The 18,877-nt window shown below is 44.4% G+C and overlaps 1 protein-coding gene across 3 annotated transcripts; it reads right to left on the bottom strand.

The window, feature by feature from the left end:
* Positions 1 to 3,166: 3,166 nt before the first annotated feature.
* Positions 3,167 to 17,787, bottom strand: zbtb14 (zinc finger and BTB domain containing 14). Of its 3 annotated transcripts, none has more exons than XM_085468865.1 (10): positions 17,508 to 17,787; positions 10,884 to 11,072; positions 6,036 to 6,206; positions 5,792 to 5,887; positions 5,580 to 5,717; positions 5,268 to 5,512; positions 5,107 to 5,192; positions 4,887 to 5,026; positions 4,707 to 4,802; positions 3,167 to 3,614 (listed from the first exon to the last, which is right to left on the bottom strand). In XM_085468865.1, the coding sequence occupies exons 2-10, from the start codon at positions 11,070 to 11,072 to the stop codon at positions 3,474 to 3,476; spliced, it is 1,302 nt and encodes a 433-aa protein (XP_085324991.1). In that variant the 5' UTR covers positions 17,508 to 17,787; the 3' UTR covers positions 3,167 to 3,473. The 3 variants fall into 3 exon arrangements, with proteins under 3 accessions (XP_085324991.1, XP_085324993.1, XP_085324992.1); XM_085468867.1 differs by lacking the exon at positions 17,508 to 17,787 and adding an exon at positions 17,323 to 17,465; XM_085468866.1 differs by lacking the exon at positions 17,508 to 17,787 and adding an exon at positions 16,646 to 17,298.
* Positions 17,788 to 18,877: the final 1,090 nt, after the last annotated feature.

Genomic DNA, 18,877 nt, shown 5'->3' with positions numbered 1-18,877 from the left:
TGGGGTCCTTAGGGACTATAAAAGCGCTATACAAATGCAGGCCATTTACCTGAAAGTTTTGGACAGCTTATTTAAAGGACTCTTTATATCCTGGTCACTAAAGCGGACACATGACAGTTTATGTGTTTAATGTCCTGAATTAAAAAAGATGGAAGTGAAAGATTTTTGTTTTTTATGAAATGCTGATCATAAATTCATGGATAAATCACATTTTTAAAGATATATTAAAGATAAAATCAGTTCTCTCAATCAGACGTTAGAAAGGTAATAATGAATTAATGGGTTACTAATTTGTTTTCTCTGGTCCCAGTCGCACCAGGAGTGACATGTTTACCTACATGCTCTCCATAATTCGCTGTCTGTCGGAGTGGTGTCCAAAAAATGATGTGGTCCTTAATTCGGAAATTTGGATAATTCAGAAACCTTCTGTGGAAACACTGGTCTTCTTGGGAGAGAAAAGACTGTGTTTCCTTCCAAAGCACCAAAATAAAAGACAATGAGAAGCTCACAAGGCCACATTGTTGCTCCTGTGGAGGAGCAGCAGTAGTAATCTTCCATTCCACCTCATTACTCTACACTCGTTGTTATCCATCAATCACCTTACTCAATTTCATTATCTAGATCATAGGTGTCAAACTCTGGCCCGCAGCCTAATTACATTTGGCCCGCGAAGCCATACCAAATATTATATTATACAGCTAATGTATATATTGTTTAGTATTAAGCTTTGCTTGTTCCATATTCAGTTTTTCAGCAAAACGTGTTTGAGTCCATACGAAAAGATTCATTCTTATATCTGGAGGAATAAATATATTTCAATAAATATTAACGTTAGCCCGCGACTTTGTTCCAGTTTTGAATTTCGGCCCACTGTGTATACCCCTGATCTAGATACTTAAATGATTAGTCTCAAAGCTGACTTTTCTCTGAAAATGTAAAAGCCACCACTTTCATCACAGTCTGGATCTTGTTCTGACGTACAGCATAGAAACTGAACATTTATTCAAGTTCCCTGCATACCCTCGTCGATCTGCACGGCCCACGACCCCTGTACAGGAAGTCTGTCCTGCCTCTCTGATTGAAAGTCCTAACCTCCGGTCCCATGACATCTGCCCAGAGTTCAGATGGAACCAGTGTGGGTGAGCATCCTACCTCCAAATGGTCCAGCTGTTTTCTTCACTAACACTGAGACAATAAGCAGACCTGAGTAGCCTTGAAGGTCAAACCCTATCAGTCCCACCTGTTGATGGTAGATCAGTCCCTCTAGAGTCTCTGTTGTAAAATTAAGTTCAATTCGCTTCAGTTTTATTTATACAGCGCCAAATCACAACAATAGTGGCAACAATCATATGCCCTATGAGCAAAACCCTCCGGCAGAGTCAGGCTCAGGGAGGGGCGGTTGAGCTAGTTTCAGTACATGATGTGATACATCAAATATGATGCTGTATAAAGCATATGTTTGGAGTCCTGTTGGGACCCCGAAAAACAGAACCACAGGCCTACATCTACGTACAAACGCATATTAAAATATTAATTCAAAAATTAAAACGTGTGATCAGTCTTGACATGGTTAATGGTCAATATTCACATGAAGTTAGAGTGTTGTCATGGCAGCCGGTTACATTCAGACGTTCTCACAGATGCTGAAAGTGCTGCTGCACCAGCATCGGTTCATCTTTGATCAGAGATGGTCAACATCACACATTTACGTGTTAATGTATGAAACTCGTTATTAAAAACTTATTCGTGCCCCATCTTTACATCACGTCGGCCACATGACAAAACTCATTTTTCACTGACATTTGTTTTCTTGCTAGCTGATCTCAGAACAATGAAAGCAGACCAGCAGCAGCGCTCTCTCATCAGTTTACCGTCAGACCAGAGGTTTGTCCAGAATGTGCATGAGCAAAACACTGAGCATACCAGGATACAGCCAATGTTAACGGAAGACAGACATGCCCTCGACAAAGAGACAAAGCTGCAAAAGTTCCTCCGGTCTCCTGATCCTGCATCATCGAGATCAAGGAAAAGTGGGTAGGAGAAGGTCTTAGGAAAAGAGAAAAGCCCTTACCTTTGTGGCATCCAGTGCCACGCTGGATGTCTGCCATGTTGAAACCAGTTGATGGACTACAAAGCACACATCTGATTTCGCTAGGTGTTCTGACCCCATTGTTTTATGGTGGTCATAGAAACAAGATCAGTCTCCTTCTTTACAAAGGTCAGATTTACTGATGTCTGCAGCAGCTGAAAGCATTTCTCCATCATCAGTTATCCCAGCAGATTTGTACTGAAGGGAAAAACTAATTCTAAAGACTGCAATACCGCAAAAGGCATTACTATTCACTGAGCCTTAATGTGGAGCTCATGCAGCAACCGTTCAACAGGAAGTAGCAGTCCAGCTGTGAGTTTAACCGGCCGTTTTTGACTACTTTTGATTTTACTTCTATATTTCAACTTTAAAAACGGTTTATCTTGCCTTGTTTGGTATCATTATTTTCAGCACAACCTCAAATATCTGAAATTGGAGTTATTTTTTCATTTTGACATACTGTATTTGCACAATTAATCTAAATTCAGACAAAAAATGTAAAATCCGAGTAGAAAAAAGTTATGTTTTACTGTAAAAACCTCAAACATGTTTAATGAATCATTTTCATAACTTGAAATGCAATTATAAATTGTATATTTCTAAAAAAGTATGTACAAGATTTGCAAACTACAAAGTTATATGGTACTATTCACCAAAAAATGCAGCCAAGGCTTCAGGCGTGTTTTATATAACCATTTAAATCTATTTACAGAACAAGTTGATTGGTTGACATGGAAAACTTTAACAAAAATTAGGGGTGTTTTTTCTTTTTCTTTTTTCAATTGCAAACGGAGAGTGTTTGCTAGCGTTGTCCTTAGAAAACGCCGTTTCTTCCCGCTGTAAACACCGCTCTTTTGTTCAGAAAAACCATTGCGTGTATTTTTTAATCATAACTCTGGTTTTGTGGCCCATCGACACAATTTAAAAACTGGTATATAGTTTGAAGTCTGCACTTTCGACCTAAGTGGAAATGGAGACTCTGGGTCGCTGCATCTTGTTGTTGTGTTGTCTTAAATTGGTCATGTGACCAATGATGAACAACCTTTTTGGGCTAATAACCTTAGGAGAACATGTCGATAAGGTTGAATCTTTATTGAAACTGTTCTCTCTGTCATTGCTCATGAAACTGAGCAGAAGTGTTTATAATTTACACAGTTTATAAATTTATGCTTCAAACTGAAAAGACAAACACGCCAGGTTACAAATCACACATGTAGCCAGAGGGAGGTCACATGACAACATGTGAATCACATGACCGCTCGGTTTATCTTACACTTGGGTTCACGTGCATCAACTCGATGCAGGAAAAAAGGCTCCTAGCAAACACAGCCAAAGTCAGTTCAAAGTTTGTGAGAAAACAAAAGGTTAATGGGCTGTCCAGATGTTAGGAGCAGCTGATGGAGTCCAGATGTTGCTCCTCAGCAGCCATGGCAGCAGCCTGCAGTGTCTCAGTGTCACTCTGCAAAGGATTCAGCTGCTTCCTCTCACTGTGCATGTTGTTCTCATGACGCTTCAGATCTGACGCCTGAAATGACAGAAGGACAGTGAACGCACCACAACACAAACGTACCGGCACTACGGACACTGTGTAATACTACAGCATAATATTACACATACTTAGTGCAGTACTGTATATACTCTGTTATAGTACTTGTGTTGACATGCAGATGTTGATGTAATGATAAGGCTGACCAGCAGGGGGCACTGCATTTAAGAAAGCTGATGAATGGCAACAGTGGGGCACCTAAAAGAAGACTGGTCTGTGGTGTTGCATAATAATGTTTGGCGAGGAAGCTCACAATGCAAAAGAGGATGCTGTGTTATTTTTAACTAGGAAGACCACACAGTACTGTGTATATACTGATTGCAGTACTGTATATATGGTATAATATGTACTAGAGATGGACCGATCTGATATTACGTATCGGTCCAATACTGACGTGAATTACTGGATCGGATATCGGAGAGAAATAAAAAATGTAATCCGATCCATTAAATATCAAAAAAGCACCTCACAAAACTTGCGACACGGCGTAACTCGGCTCATAACGTCGCAGCAGTGTGGTCACCTGATAGAGCGGCTGTGTGTATTTGTAGCCTCGCTACCAAACCAGCATTTCATCTCCGAGGAAGTGATCCCAGAGAGAAGTAAAACAAGTGTGTAAGTTCATCTCTGAGTGTTTGTAAAGCATTCCAGCGTTACGCTTAACAACCGATATATGTTTTAGAGCCCTATTAGTTTGGTTGCTTACTCTTTAAAATACCAGAATAGGAGGATGGAGCAGGTTTAAGTTTATTAGATTGATCAGTGTTGCTGAACTATGAAATATTTTGGGTGCAGTGTATTTTTTACATACAGGTATAACAGAATAGCTTTAGTGTTGTTGTTTATTTAAACTTGAGTATGAACTTATACAAAAAGCAGCAAGATATTAAAAAAAGAGTTTTATTGATTAAAAAACACTATATTGGATTCATATCGGTATCGGCCGATATCCAAATTTATGATATCGGTGTCGGACATTAAAAGTGGTATCGTGCCATCTCTAGTCTATATACTGTGTGTAGTACTGTCTATATATACCATATGTAGTACTCAGTACACTGAGTGCAGTACCTTGGCGAAGGCCTTGGTGCAGGACGGACAGACGAAAGGTTTCTCTCCTCTGTGTCTCCTCTCGTGATCCTTCAGGTGAGACTTGTGTTTAAAAGCCTGCAGGCACACAGGTGAGAGCCAGACTGGTTACAATGGTGACAGGAAAGATGGGCGCACAGGTGAGAGGACAGGTGAGTTCACCTTTTCGCACATCTGGCAGGCGAAGGGCCGCTCGTTGCTGTGAACTCGTTCGTGTTTCTTCAGGTCCGGAGCGCGAATGAACGATTTCCCACACACGTCACACCTGTAGGGTTTGAAACCTGCATGGATCTTCAGGTGTTCTGAACAGACAGGTGAGGGTTAGGGTGACCTCAGGGAGCATAGAAGTAAGAAGCAAGTAAACGTACGTGGGTGTGGTTACCTTTCAGGTGAGCGTGGGTAGTGAAAGCTTTGGTGCAAATGTCACAGGCGAACGGACGCTCGGCCGAGTGAAGCTTCTCGTGCTTCCTGAGCAGAGACAGACAGATGTGTCCTTCGCCTGTGGCTTCAAGATCCATTTTCATCATTGAGGTGTGTACTTACCTGAGTCTGCTCTCATCCAAGAAAGTCTTCCCACACACCTGGCAGGCGAGCTGCTCGCGGTGTCCGTACAGCAGGTATTCGAACTTCATGTCGGCAGTCGCCGTTGACCAGCCTGGCGGCTGCTCGTCCTTCACTTCCCCTATGCTGTCCGCGAAGGTCAGCGTCTGTGTGGCGTGATGCTCCGCTCCAAGCTCTTTAGGCTCCGCCTCCATCTCCGTCACCACATCCTGGTTGTAGCAGGTTACCTGGATGGACGATGTGTCAGTGACAGTCGTCGTGGATACAGGAATACTCAGGTGTAAGTATGCGTACCTTGTGCACATCCTCATTGGTCAGTTCCTTTAGGATCGCCTCTTGCACATGCAGCGCTGTACTGGGAGACTTCTCCAGCTCCGGATTGGCCGAGGGCTCCACAAGGTCATCTGTGGCGGACGTGTCATCGTCAAGCACCTACACACAACAGTAATCAGATTACAAAGTACAGGCTCTGACAGTTAACTGGTAAACAATGGGTTAATCCGTACCTCCGAGTCGGCGGCCAGCTGAGCCTCAGGCGGCAGCGCCATCTTTACGATGTCATAGGGAAACTTCTCCTTGTCCTCCGACGACACATCTCGCTTCTGAGGACACACCCACCAACACCTGTTACCTGTGTGTGTCACCAGCTTGTGTGTTACATGCATTTTATGCTACCTGCATGTGCATTACCTGTGTACACGCTTCACTTGTATGTGGATTACCTGTCTGTGTGTCGCCCGTGTGTGTTACCTGAGAGCAGAGTTTGTCAAGGAAGCGGATGCCGAGGATCTGGCCTGATGACATCATCAGGTTGACGTCCTTCTTCTTCACAGAGATCTTTGCCGTGTACATGTAGTTCAGGACTTCCTCAAAGATGTCAGAGCGGATGAAGTCAATCTCAATCACTGATGAGTTGTCCACCTGAGAAGACACACACGTACAGGTGAGACATCTCACCAGAACACACTCGGGAACCCCTGGAGGCCATGAAGTGAACTGCAGTCACCATACATATACACATACATGTATGATGTATGTGTATACAGGGAGTGCAGAATTATTAGGAAAGTTGTATTTTTGAGCAATAATTTTATTATTGAACAACAACCATGTTCTCAATGAACCCAAAAAACTCATTAATATCAAAGCTGAATGTTTTTGGAAGTAGTTTTTAGTTTGTTTTTAGTTTTAGCTATTTTAGGGGGATATCTGTGTGTGCAGGTGACTATTACTGTGCATAATTATAAGGCAACTTAACAAAAAACAAATATATACCCATTTCAATTATTTATTTTTACCAGTGACACCAATGTAACATCTCCACATTCACAAATATACATTTCTGACATTCAAAAACAAAACAAAAACAAATCAGCGACCAATATAGCCACCTTTCTTTGCAAGGACACTCAAAAGCCTGCCATCCATGGATTCTGTCAGTGTTTTGATCTGTTCACCATCAACATTGCGTGCAGCAGCAACCACAGCCTCCCAGACACTGTTCAGAGAGGTGTACTGTTTTCCCTCCTTGTAAATCTCACATTTGATGATGGACCACAGGTTCTCAATGGGGTTCAGATCAGGTGAACAAGGAGGCCATGTCATTAGTTTTTCTTCTTTTATACCCTTTCTTGCAGCCACGCTGTGGAGTACTTGGGCGCGTGTGATGGAGCATTGTCCTGCATGAAAATCATGTTTTTCTTGAAGGATGCAGACTTCTTCCTGTACCACTGCTTGAAGAAGGTGTCTTCCAGAAACTGGCAGTAGGACTGGGAGTTGAGCTTGACTCCATCCTCAACCCGAAAAGGACCCACAAGCTCATCTTTGATGATACCAGCCCAAACCAGTACTCCACCTCCACCTTGCTGGCGTCTGAGTCGGACTGGAGCTCTCTGCCCTTTACCAATCCAGCCACGGGCCCATCAAGACTCACTCTCATTTCATCAGTCCATAAAACCTTAGAAAAACCAGTCTTGAGATATTTCTTGGCCCAGTCTTGACGTTTCAGCTTGTGTGTCTTGTTCAGTGGTGGTCGTCTTTCAGCCTTTCTTACCTTGGCCATGTCTCTGAGTATTGCACACCTTGTGCTCTTGGGCACTCCAGTGATGTTGCAGCTCTGAAATATGGCCAAACTGGTGGCAAGTGGCATCTTGGCAGCTGCACGCTTGACTTTTCTCAGTTCATGGGCAGTTATTTTGCGCCTTGGTTTTTCCACACGCTTCTTGCAACCCTGTTGACTGTTTTGAATGAAACGCTTGATTGTTCGATGATCACGCTTCAGAAGCTTTGCAATTTTGAGACTGCTGCATCCCTCTGCAAGATATCTCACTATTTTTGACTTTTCTGAGCCTGTCAAGTCCTTCTTTTGACCCATTTTGCCAAAGGAAAGGACGTTGCCTAATAATTATGCACACCTGATATAGGGTGTTGATGTCATTAGACCACACCCCTTCTCATTACAGAGTTGCACATCACCTAATATGCTTAATTGGTAGTAGGCTTTCGAGCCTATACAGCTTGGAGTAAGACAACATGCATGAAGAGGATGATGTGGACAAAATACTCATTTGCCTAATAATTCTGCACTCCCTGTATGTGGGGGCGATCGTGGCTCAAGAGTTGGGAGTTCGCCTTGTAATCGGAAGGTTGCCGGTTCGAGCCCCGGCTTGGACAGTCTCGGTCGTTGTGTCCTTGGGCAAGACACTTCACCTGTTGCCTACTCGTGGTCAGAGGTGGCGCCAGTGTCCGGCAGCCTCGCCTCTGTCAGTGCGCCCCAGGGTGGCTGTGGCTACAATGTAGCTGCCATCACCAGTGTGTGAATGTGTGTGTGAATGGGTGGATGACTGGATATGTAAAGCGCTTTGGGGTCCTTAGGGACTAGTAAAGCGCTATATAAATACAGGCCATTTACCATATATATACACATATCATATATAGGAGGAGATATATATATATCTTTAAGAAGGGAGACCGGAGGGTGTGTTCCAACTACAGGGGATCACACTCCTCAGCCTCCCTGGGGAAGTCTATGCCAGGGTGCTGGAAAGGAGAGTTCGTCCGCTAGTCGAACCTCGGATACAGGAGGAACAATGCAGTTTTCGTCCTGGTCGCGGAACACTGGACCAGCTCTTTATCCGCTCGAGGATGCATGGGAGTTTGCCCAACCAGTCTACATGTGTTTTGTGGACTTGGAGAAGGCATTTGACCGTGTCCCTCGGGGTGTCCTGAGGGAGGTGTTGCGGGAGTATGGGGTGTCTGGCCCATTGCTACGGGCCATTCGATCCCTATACAACCGTTGCAAGAGCTTGGTTCACATTGCCGGCAATAAGTCGGACTCGTTCCCGGTGGGTGATGGGCTCTGCCAGGGCTGCCCTTTGTCTCCGGTTCTGTTCATAATTTTTATGGACAGGATTTCTAGGCGCAGCCAAGTGGCGGAGGGCTTTCGCTTTGGTGGCCTCAGAATCTCATCTCTGATTTTTGCGGATGATGTGGTTCTGTTGGCTTCATCGGGTGAGGGCCTCCAGCTCGCACTGGAACGGTTCGCAGCCGAGTGTGAAGCAGCAGGAATGAGGATCAGCACCTCCAAATCTGAGGCCATGGTTCCCAGCCGGACAAGGGTGGAGTGCCCACTCCGGGTCGGGGATGAGTTCCTGCCCCAAGTGGAGGAGTTGAAGTATCTCGGGGTCTTGTTCGCGAGTGATGGGAGAAGGGAGCCGGAGATCGACAGACGGATTGGGGCTGCAGTAATGCAGACGCTGCACCGGTCCGTCGTGGTGAAGAGGGAGCTGAGTGTAAAAGCGAAGCTCTCAAAGGCGCTATTTAAATAAAATGTATTATTATTATTATTAATTTACCGGTCGATCTACGTCCCTACTCTCACCTATGGCAATGAGCTGTGGGTAGTTACCGAAAGAACGAGATCGCGGATACAAGCGGCAGAAATGAGCTTCCTCCGAAGGGTGGCTGGCCTCTCCCTTAGAGATAGGGTGAGAAGTTCGGCCATCCGGGAGGGGCTCAGAGTAGAGCAGCTGCTGCTCCACATCGAAAGGAGCCAGCTGAGGTGGTTCGGGCATCTGACAAGGATGCCCCCTGGGCACCTCCTGGGTGAGGTGTTCCAGGCATGTCCCACCGGGAGGAGGCCCCGGGGCAGACCCAGGACACGCTGGAGAGATTATATCTCTCGGCTGGCCTGGGAACGCCTTGGTATTCCCCCGGATAAGCTGGAGGAGGTGGCTGGGGAGAGGGAGGTCTGGGCCTCTTTGCTTAGGCTGCTGCCCCCGCGACCCGGCCTCAGATAAAGCGGATGAAGATGGATGGATGGATGGATATATATATATATACTGTGTTACTGTGTGTTTGTGTGTGCGTAACCATTATACCCTGAACTGGGACACAGCACACAGCTGTTAAGCTGTGAAGAGGACTCTCCATTTACATGAACAAACTGGAGTCTATTAGATAGATATGATACAAACCACTGCAGCACAGTACCTGTAATACCTACAGCATGTTCTAATCGCTCTAATAGGATATTATGGTCGACAGTATCGAACGCTGCACTGAGGTCTAGCAGGACAAGCACAGAGATGAGTCCACTGTCAGAGGCCATAAGAAGATCATTTGTAACCTTCACTAAAGCTGTTTCTGTGCTGTGATGAGCTCTGAAACCTGACTGAAACTCTTCAAATAAGCCTCTGCAGATGATCTGTTAGCTGTTTGACAACTACTCTTTCAAGGATGTTTGATATGAAAGGAAGGTTGGAGATTGGCCTATAATTAGCTACGACTGCCGGGTCTAGAGATGCTTTTTGAGTAAAGGTTTAACTACAGCCAGCTTGAAGGCCTGTGGTACATAGCCGATCATTAGAGATAGGTTGATCATATTTAAGATCGAAGAATTAATTAATGGCAGGACTTCTTTGAGCAGTTTTGTAGGAATGGGGTCTAAAAGACACGTTGATGGCTTGGAGGAAGTAATTATTGAAGTTAACTCAGAAAGATCAACTGGAGAAAAAGAGTCTAACTTAACATCAATACTAAGCATTAGTACTAAGAGCAGCTGTAGATAATATTACATCTGTGGGATGATTATTGGTCTTTTTTTCTCTAATGTATAAATTTTATTTGTGAAGAAGTTCATGAAGTCATTACTAGTTAACGTTAAAGGGATGGTTGGCTCAACAGAGCTCTGACTGTTTGTCAGCCTGGCTACAGTGCTGAAGAGAAACCTGGGGTTGTTCTTATTTTCTTCAATCAGTGACGAATAGTAAGATGTTCTGGCTTCGCGGAGGGCTTTCTTATAAAGCAGCAAACTATTTCTCCAGGCTAAATGATGATCCTCTAAAATGAAATGATGAAATTAAATGTGTTGTAGATTTAAATGTTAATAAGATGTTGCTGGCGGGGACCTTGGTGTCACCTTGCACAGTCGGTCTTCACCAGGTAAACTGTATTTGTTGTATTATTGTACTCTTTACCTTACTATCTAAATTGCCTGAGGCAACTGTTGTTGGCACTATACTAATAAAACTGAAAAAATCTGCACAATACTTTGTGTTCGAAGTACTCATTAAGTACACAGATGTATTTTTGAGGTACCTCGTGTTTTTTGAAGAGCTTTTTAAAGTAGTTGGAGCAGGCGGCGAGGACGCAGCGGTGAGCACGGAACTTGACGTCTTCGACGACCACGGCAATGTCGCAGTGCTCGCCCTCCAGCCGCTGCTCGTTCAGCAGCTTCAAGAAGATGCTCTTATGTTCGTCGTCCACGTACTTCACCATTTCCGCCATCTGAGAACAGGTACAGATCACGTGATCAGGTTCAAAGCACCCTGGTCTGGGGGTAATGATACTTACAGCTAGTATTATCCCCCAGGACTGAAACCACCTGACCAATCAAAATGTGTGACATCATCAACACCCGTTTTTACATTACAATCATGTGAGGTTCTCCTCGTGTCTCTGATCTATACCTTCCCCATCCTAAGGCCTCAGGCATGAATGATCAGCGTTCTATGTCAGAGGTCCAGGACACCATTTCTCCCTTCAGCTATGACCGAGGCGATGCCCCGGCTCCAGCAACAACCAGGTGTTGATGGTTAGCTAACGACACTAGCCAGGAAGAACATCTGTAGCTGTTTGCATGAGGTCACAGCTGATCACGTGATACGTCACATGATACTGAACACAGATGACATCAGCTCTGACATTACAACAGCGTAAATGGAGTTGCAGTACACAGCTGGATGGTGTCTGTTACCATAGCAACCTGGTCACCTGTTACTGCATCATGCTGTTTGTGGTAAATGGACTGGTTCTTATGTAGCACTTCTCTTTGAGCGCTATATACAACGCGCCTCTGTCTCCCAATCACACTCATTCACACTCTAATGGAGAAACAAGGGTACACAGACTGCAGCGGCCAGAGATCGGACCGCCGACCTTCCAATCAGCAGACCTGACCTGCTCCAACCCTTATACATAAACTTCCTGTATTATTTCAAATTAAAAGCCTTTCACTGCAAACGTGTGAGCAGGCTTTTATTGTCAGGTCATGTGATCCATGTGTCACATGTTCACAGGCCTCCTCCGACTCACGGTGCGGTTTTAAAGATTTCCCTTCAGAGTGTTTGGATTCTTAAAAACAGTCGATGTTTGAGATCGCACCATCAGCGTAATGATGATTCATCTTTGAACTTTCTGTCACATCAACCACCACTAACTGTTAATGATGTCACTTCCTGTCAGCTCACTGAACCCACTGAGTCCATTTTGCTAGTGAAAGTTCTTCACTGAGAGACGTGACCCGAAAGTATCTGTGTGGCGGCCATAATCAGAGCTGTCCCACATACTAAGGAAAGGAGCTTCAGTGCGTCCTTAAGCAGAGGAGACGCCGGAGCATCCTTTAGATAGCTGTCCACAGTCCTAATCTTTCATGAAAACATCGACGTAATATCATGTGTTCGTCATAACTGCATTTTCTATTTCATCGGTAACCTGCTGACATATTTATAGTTTTTATCAGCAGCTGTTAAACTCACAACTGAACATCACACAGCTAGAATAAAACTACTTCCCGTTGAGTCGTCGCTGTGTGAAGAACGCTGTATGAGCACAACACTAGGGCAGGGCGATATGGCCAAAAATATATATCACGATATATATTTGAAAATTTGCGATAACGATATAACTGACGATAACCATGTATAATATCCACTGAAGTTAAAAAGAGGTGCTTTGCAACATTAAACTGCAGTGTGCCAAATAAAAAAGTCAAATATGTATTTTTCGGACCATAAGGTGCACAGGATTATAAGGCACATCAAGCGAAACAAAGCAGTCAGATAAATCAAACTTTATTGAACTCATTCTTCTTGCTTCCTCCACTTCTGTACCATTGATTCATTAATGTTGTATTCTCTGGCAGCAGCTCTATTCCCATGTTGTTGCAGTATATTAATGACTAACCTCGTATTGTGGATGGATTATCTCAGTTGTTCTCCTGACTGAAGTTTGGTCCGTTTACAGCATCCTGCCATGCGATTGCATTTGTCTCTAACTATCAGGAACCTTAACGTTAACTTTTATAAGTGGAAAAGTGTTAGTGTTCGTCCTCCAGCTTCACTGTTTATGTTATGCTAACATAGCTGTGTCGCTAGCGATCACGTAGCACAGCATTAAACACCAGCTAGCCCAACTTCAGTAACGCTACAAACATCATTGTCTTCATTTATATTGGAAGTGATAGCAGAGCTGTACGTTTGATTTTTTTTTTCAGAAATCTCTCAGTCAGAACATGCTATATCATGCTTAGGTAACTAGCGAAACTAGCGAGCTAACTTCCGCTAACTTCTAACTCCGTTAAATGTAATGAATTCTGTTTTCATGGATGCCTGGATGTTAAACATCATAGTTATACCTGGTAAAGCAGCAACACTGGTCATTTTATTAAAGATGGAAGAATTTAGACAGTTTTTAACTCTCAGTGATGTTTGTTTGACTTCGGGACCTTAAAGGACGGCGTTTAGGACCCAGATTACTCCCAGATTAACGAGCACCTTAGGCCAACAAATACGGCAATAACGATGGCCACTTGCATGTTCTACAAAAAAAAGTGCTTTGTTGTGTATCTGATGGACAAACACCAAACCAGTTAAGTTGCACCATTTTTACAAACTAATTCTGGTTCATCCGTTTCACTCAATCTGCTTTCCCCATTCTCATTCTCCGTTACCGCCGCGCTTTTTCGGCACTGCGCTTGCGCGTTTTACCCATATTCTATCGCAGTATTTCATTTTCTTATCGTTGCCTAGCATTGTACCAGTATTACCGTGAACGGTATAATATGCCCCAGCCCTACTCAACACTGTGATCTACATGAACTGACCAGCGTGTGCTTAGAGGACTTAACAGTCTTCAGGACTCATGCTTCATGTCAGCTGGGATCAGTGATGATGGAGGACTGTTACTGCAAATCCCAAACAGGGTGGAGGAAAGGAGTTCCACAGCAGGAAAATATAAAAATGTGAGATTTCATCTTGTGCTATGTAAGGTAACTTATTCTAATCTCCTAACAGTCACTTCCTTACAAAGAAAAAGCAGCCAGCTATGTTTTTAGCAGAGCAAATTAGTGGCTCAATATTTCCGGCAGTTCAGACACATGAGCTGAGGCTCAGTGTGCTTTGGATATATGAGAGAGCTCTGAGGGTCAGGACGCAGTCGTTCCACCTGTGTGAACAGCTGATGTACACCATCCCTGTACAATGCTGGGTTTACACTGTGCGATTTTTGGCCCATTTTGAGCCGATTTTTGAGTCGTGCGAACGTTTTGTTGATCGGCCCGATTTTGGCCTTCATCGTGTGTCGTGTAAATGGTAAATGGCCTGTATTTATATAGCGCTTTACTAGTCCCTAAGGACCCCAAAGCGCTTTACATATCCAGTCATCCACCCATTCACACACTGGTGATGGCAAGCGATTAACACCTCACGACCAGCTCCCGGTTTGAAATCCACATGACCGTCGTGAGTGCCACCGCAGCCGCTCACACTGCGCACACGCAAACACATAAACGTTGGTGAAAAAGACGGAGCAGCAGTGCAGCGTGTGATCTGGAAACAAGCGATGGAGGCACTTGTAGAACTTTGGAAAGCTCATCCGAGCCTTTTCGATGTGGCCTCACAAAATTATCACGACCACAACAACCATGAAAATAGTTGGATTTACATTGCTGCTCAATAACAGCTGCCTGATTTTTCATTAGCAATTTAGCAAAGTTGATGGTGGTGTGTGTCTGTGTGAGTGAAAGACAGAGGGAGCGAGCGACAGAATTTCTGTTATAACCTTCATGCTATGGACGCACAGTGTGAGCACTCGGGGCGCATCAGAGCATCGGGCCGTATAGTGTGAGACCCTGCATTGTGACCTACGACCTTCTAACCCCTGCGAGTCAATCGTACAGTTTGAGCAGAAGCTGAATAACGCGACTGAAAAAAAAAATCGCAGTGTCTGCCCAGCTTTAGTCATCCTCTTAACACACTGTATACTGCAACAGCTACACCCTTTTTGCACATGCTCTTCTTTCTTATTCAGACATTTATCAATAAGTGACTTCTACACACACACACACACACACACACACACACACACACACATATATGTGTATATATATATATATATATATATATATATATATATATGTGTGTGTATGTATATATATATATATATATGTGTGTATATATATGTGTATGTATATATATATATATATATATATATATATAGTGTAGTATATAGTAGGGCTGGGCCATATTGTACCGTTCATATATTGTACCGGTATAATGTTAGGCAAAGATAGGAAAATGAAATATCGCGATAGAATATGAGTAAAACGCGCATGCAGTGCCTTTGTTTTCATACGCACATGGCCGATTGCTGAGTGAAATAGATGAACCAGAATTGGTTTGTAAAAATGGTGCAACTTCAGTGATGTGGAACTGGTTTGGTGTTTGTCCGTCAGATACACGACAAAGCACAATTTTTTGCAGAACATGCAAGCGGCCGTCGTTATTGTCGTATTTGTCAGACTAAGATGCTCTTAAATCTGGGAGTAATCTGTGTCCTAAACTCTGTATGCTTCAGTTCAAACGAACACTGCAGCATCACTGATAGTTAAAAACTGTCTCAATTCTTTCATCTTTAATAAAATGACCAGTGTTGCTGCTTTACCAGGTGTAACTATGAAGTTTAACTTCCAGGCATCCATGAAAACAAAATTTATTACATTTAACGGAGTTAGAAGTTAGCAGGAAGCTAGCGGAAGTTTGCTCGCTAGTTTCGCTAGTTACCTAAGCATGATATAGCATGTTCTGACTGAGAGATTTCTGAAAAAATTCAAACGTACAGCTCTGCTATCACGTCCAACATAAATGAAGACAGGAAACTAAACAGCAGTGACGTTTGTAGAGTTACTGAAGTTGGGCTAGCTGGTATATAATGATGTGCTACGTGATCGCTAGCGACACAGCTATGTTAGCATAACATAAACAGTGAAGCTGGAGGACGAACACTAACACTTTTCCACTTATAAAAGTTAACGTTAAGGTTCCTGATAGTTAGAGACAAATGCAATCGCATGGCAGGATGCTGTAAACGGACCAAACTTCAGTCAGGAGAACAACTGAGATAATCCATCCACAATACAAGGTTAGTCATTAATATACTGCAACAACATGGGTATAGAGCAGCTGCCAGAGAATTCAACATTAATGAATCAATGGTACAGAAGTGGAGGAAGCAAGAAGAATGAGTTTAATAAAGTTTGATTTATCTGACTGCTTTGTTTCGCTTAATGTGCCTTATAATCCCGTGCACCTTATGGTCCAAAAAATACGTACTGCACACTGCAGTTTAATGTTGCAAAGCACCTCTTTTTAACTTCAGTGGATATTATACATGGTTATGCTCAGGATATGTCAGCCCATTTCTACTGGAAATGCCTTTTGGTTATACTTTAAGCAAGGAATTTACATTTGCACTGTTACATTTTTATAAAGCTTTAATTTACATAAAAACCAGCTTCTTGTTTAAGTGAAAATAAATGGGAGGTTGTCTTTTTGCGCTAGTAATGTTGTGGAGTTGTATTTTGTCTCGCATCAATTATATCGTCAGTTATATCGTTATCGCAAATTTTCAAATATATATCGTGATAAATATTTTTGGCCATATCGCCCTGCTCTAGTATATAGTATATTGTGTCTATTAGTTACTTCTTGTAATGTCTGTCTTTGTTACTGTTTGTACTGGAGCACTGTAATCAAAATAATTTCTCCAGGGATTAATAAAGTATTCTGATATCTGATTCTGACCTACTGACGAACAGTCTGAGGACGGAGGTTTTTCTTGGGACGATTCCACACTTGCTCTAAGGAAAGGAAACAAGGCTAGGACATAGGAAGTGGTAAGGCTGAGGTCAAAGGTGAAACACTTTTCAACAGCTTTATTTCCAACTGCTGTAATCCAGGAACTCTGAGCAGAACTGCAGCCAATTGGCTTAACAAACAACACGTGATCAATGTTCAATCAGCAGATCAATTCGCTGATAATCATCAATGCTGTCGTTGATCCAGCTGTCACGTGCTGCTGTAATACCAGACTCGGGTACACGCGCGCGCAGTACATGCAGCTTCTATACAGCGGACACGCGCATGGAACGCGTGCACGCTGCGAGTCGAGCTGAGGAGACGAGAGCAGGCTAGCTGTTAGCATGTAGCCGTTAATATCGATCGTTGATCGGAGCGTTCCGGTACAGCCCGGCCCGGGATAGCCTGTCCCGGTACCGGTCCAACCCGGGATAAAGCCAGCCAATTCCGGTCTGAACGGCGCTTGGTGAGGATCGGGGAAAGTCGCGTTGCCGTTAGTCGGATCACCGGTACTTCCGCCATCTGTACTTGGTACCGGTGCGTGAGCGGGCCCCGGTCAGTGCGCGTGAAATGGCGGGCAGGACGGAGAGAAGATGGAGTTTCTCGCTAACCCGCGCGCTCACCGGCTCGCGGGCCACCGCTCCGCCGTCCCCGGGACGGACACGCAGGCACGCGAGCAGCCACGGCGCCGCGGCCTCGGCCACACGGAGCTCGAGCGGCCATGAACGGCTCGAGAGCGCGCAGCATCCCCGCGGAAACGGCGACCGCGGCGGGACCAGGGGCGCGCGGGTCCGCGAGCGAGTCTTACCGTGACACGAGACCGGGGGCGTCCGTCGGGGGAGGGGGTCGGTTCCGGCGGGGAGGGGGGGGAGGTCGCGACACTTTGTCCTCCTGTTGTTGTTGTTGTGACGGTGACGAGCTTTGCGCCAGCACGCTCACTCTGCGGAGGCACGCAGGCAGCGCGCCAAACCCCTGTGGGAGACGCGCATGCGCAGTGCAGTTGTTGTGGACAGGGCTCCGAACGCGCCCGTTTGGTCCCCCCGAATGTGTTTGCGCGCGTTGGAAGCAGTGCAGTCACGTGACCACAGCAGAGCCTCTGAACGGCTCGTGCTGACGGAGCAATGTTGCGTTTACATGAAGGGGGGCTCTGCCCAGTGTTGCCAACTCCTCAGTAAGGAAAATCGCTACTGGCTGCCCTAAAAGTCGCTAGAAGTCGCTAAATGACGTAATTGCCTAATTTGCATAATTGGTCATGCTAATGTAATTGTAACCCACGTTGTTGGAGAGAGAAATAACATCGTTGAAGAGACATAAAGTGATTAGAAAACGTTGTAAATGCATTTAGAATTTATTTAGAACTAAAAATTACATTTCTTTTAGCAATTATTGTTTTTTTAAATGTCACAATTCCAACCCTGATCCTTTATCCGGGCCTGGACCGGCAACAGTGACCCGAAATTAGCACCCTGGTGGAGTTACTCTGTGTGAGTGTGTGTTTATAACAGGGGCGGAGCGTGGGGGTGGCTTACTGGGCTTCAGCCCGGGTTGTTTTGTCAGAAGCCCGGGGTCTTTTGGAGTGTAATTTTTTCATAGTTAGATGCCTGGCTGACAACTGTATAAAACAAAAAGTACACACAATATTCGAAGCACATAGTGCACACTGTGGGAATTTACGACTGTGCGTGAATCCCCCCTGATATAGAGATTGACAGACCACGTGACTTTCGCTCATTGCATGCCGTGAACTCGTGGCAAAACAATCCAAGTACCGCATCAAATGCAAGCATTTGCAGCACCGCAAAACGTTCATTCTTCGGTTCCAATAAAGTCTTGCTTTTTCTTTGCCCCCCAAAAAGGTTCTGTACAAAACGAAGGAGAACAATGCCGGTCTGTACAAAGACAGACTTGATGAAAAGTCAAAGAAAAGATACGAGGAAAAAAATCAAACCAGTGAAAGTGTTAGATCCTTACAGCACACAGAGGGACAAAATACGTTAGCGTGCTGCCCAACTTTCACCACGCTCATATTTATAATTATACGGTTCTTGGAGTGAGTGCATACACTTGTGAAGTTTAGTAACTTCCGGTCACTGCAACAAGCCCAGGTACAGTTTACCGACGGATGGGTGCAGGACCTTGAAATGCACTGTGTAGAAAGTAAAGACCATCGTACGTATC

This window comes from Copadichromis virginalis, linkage group LG9 (genome assembly GCF_057382275.1).
Source record: "Copadichromis virginalis isolate Kocher_CV1m ecotype Utaka linkage group LG9, C_Virginalis_male_GT1.1, whole genome shotgun sequence".
Taxonomy (NCBI): domain Eukaryota; kingdom Metazoa; phylum Chordata; class Actinopteri; order Cichliformes; family Cichlidae; genus Copadichromis; species Copadichromis virginalis.
This window is presented reverse-complemented; position numbering and strand designations above follow the sequence as displayed.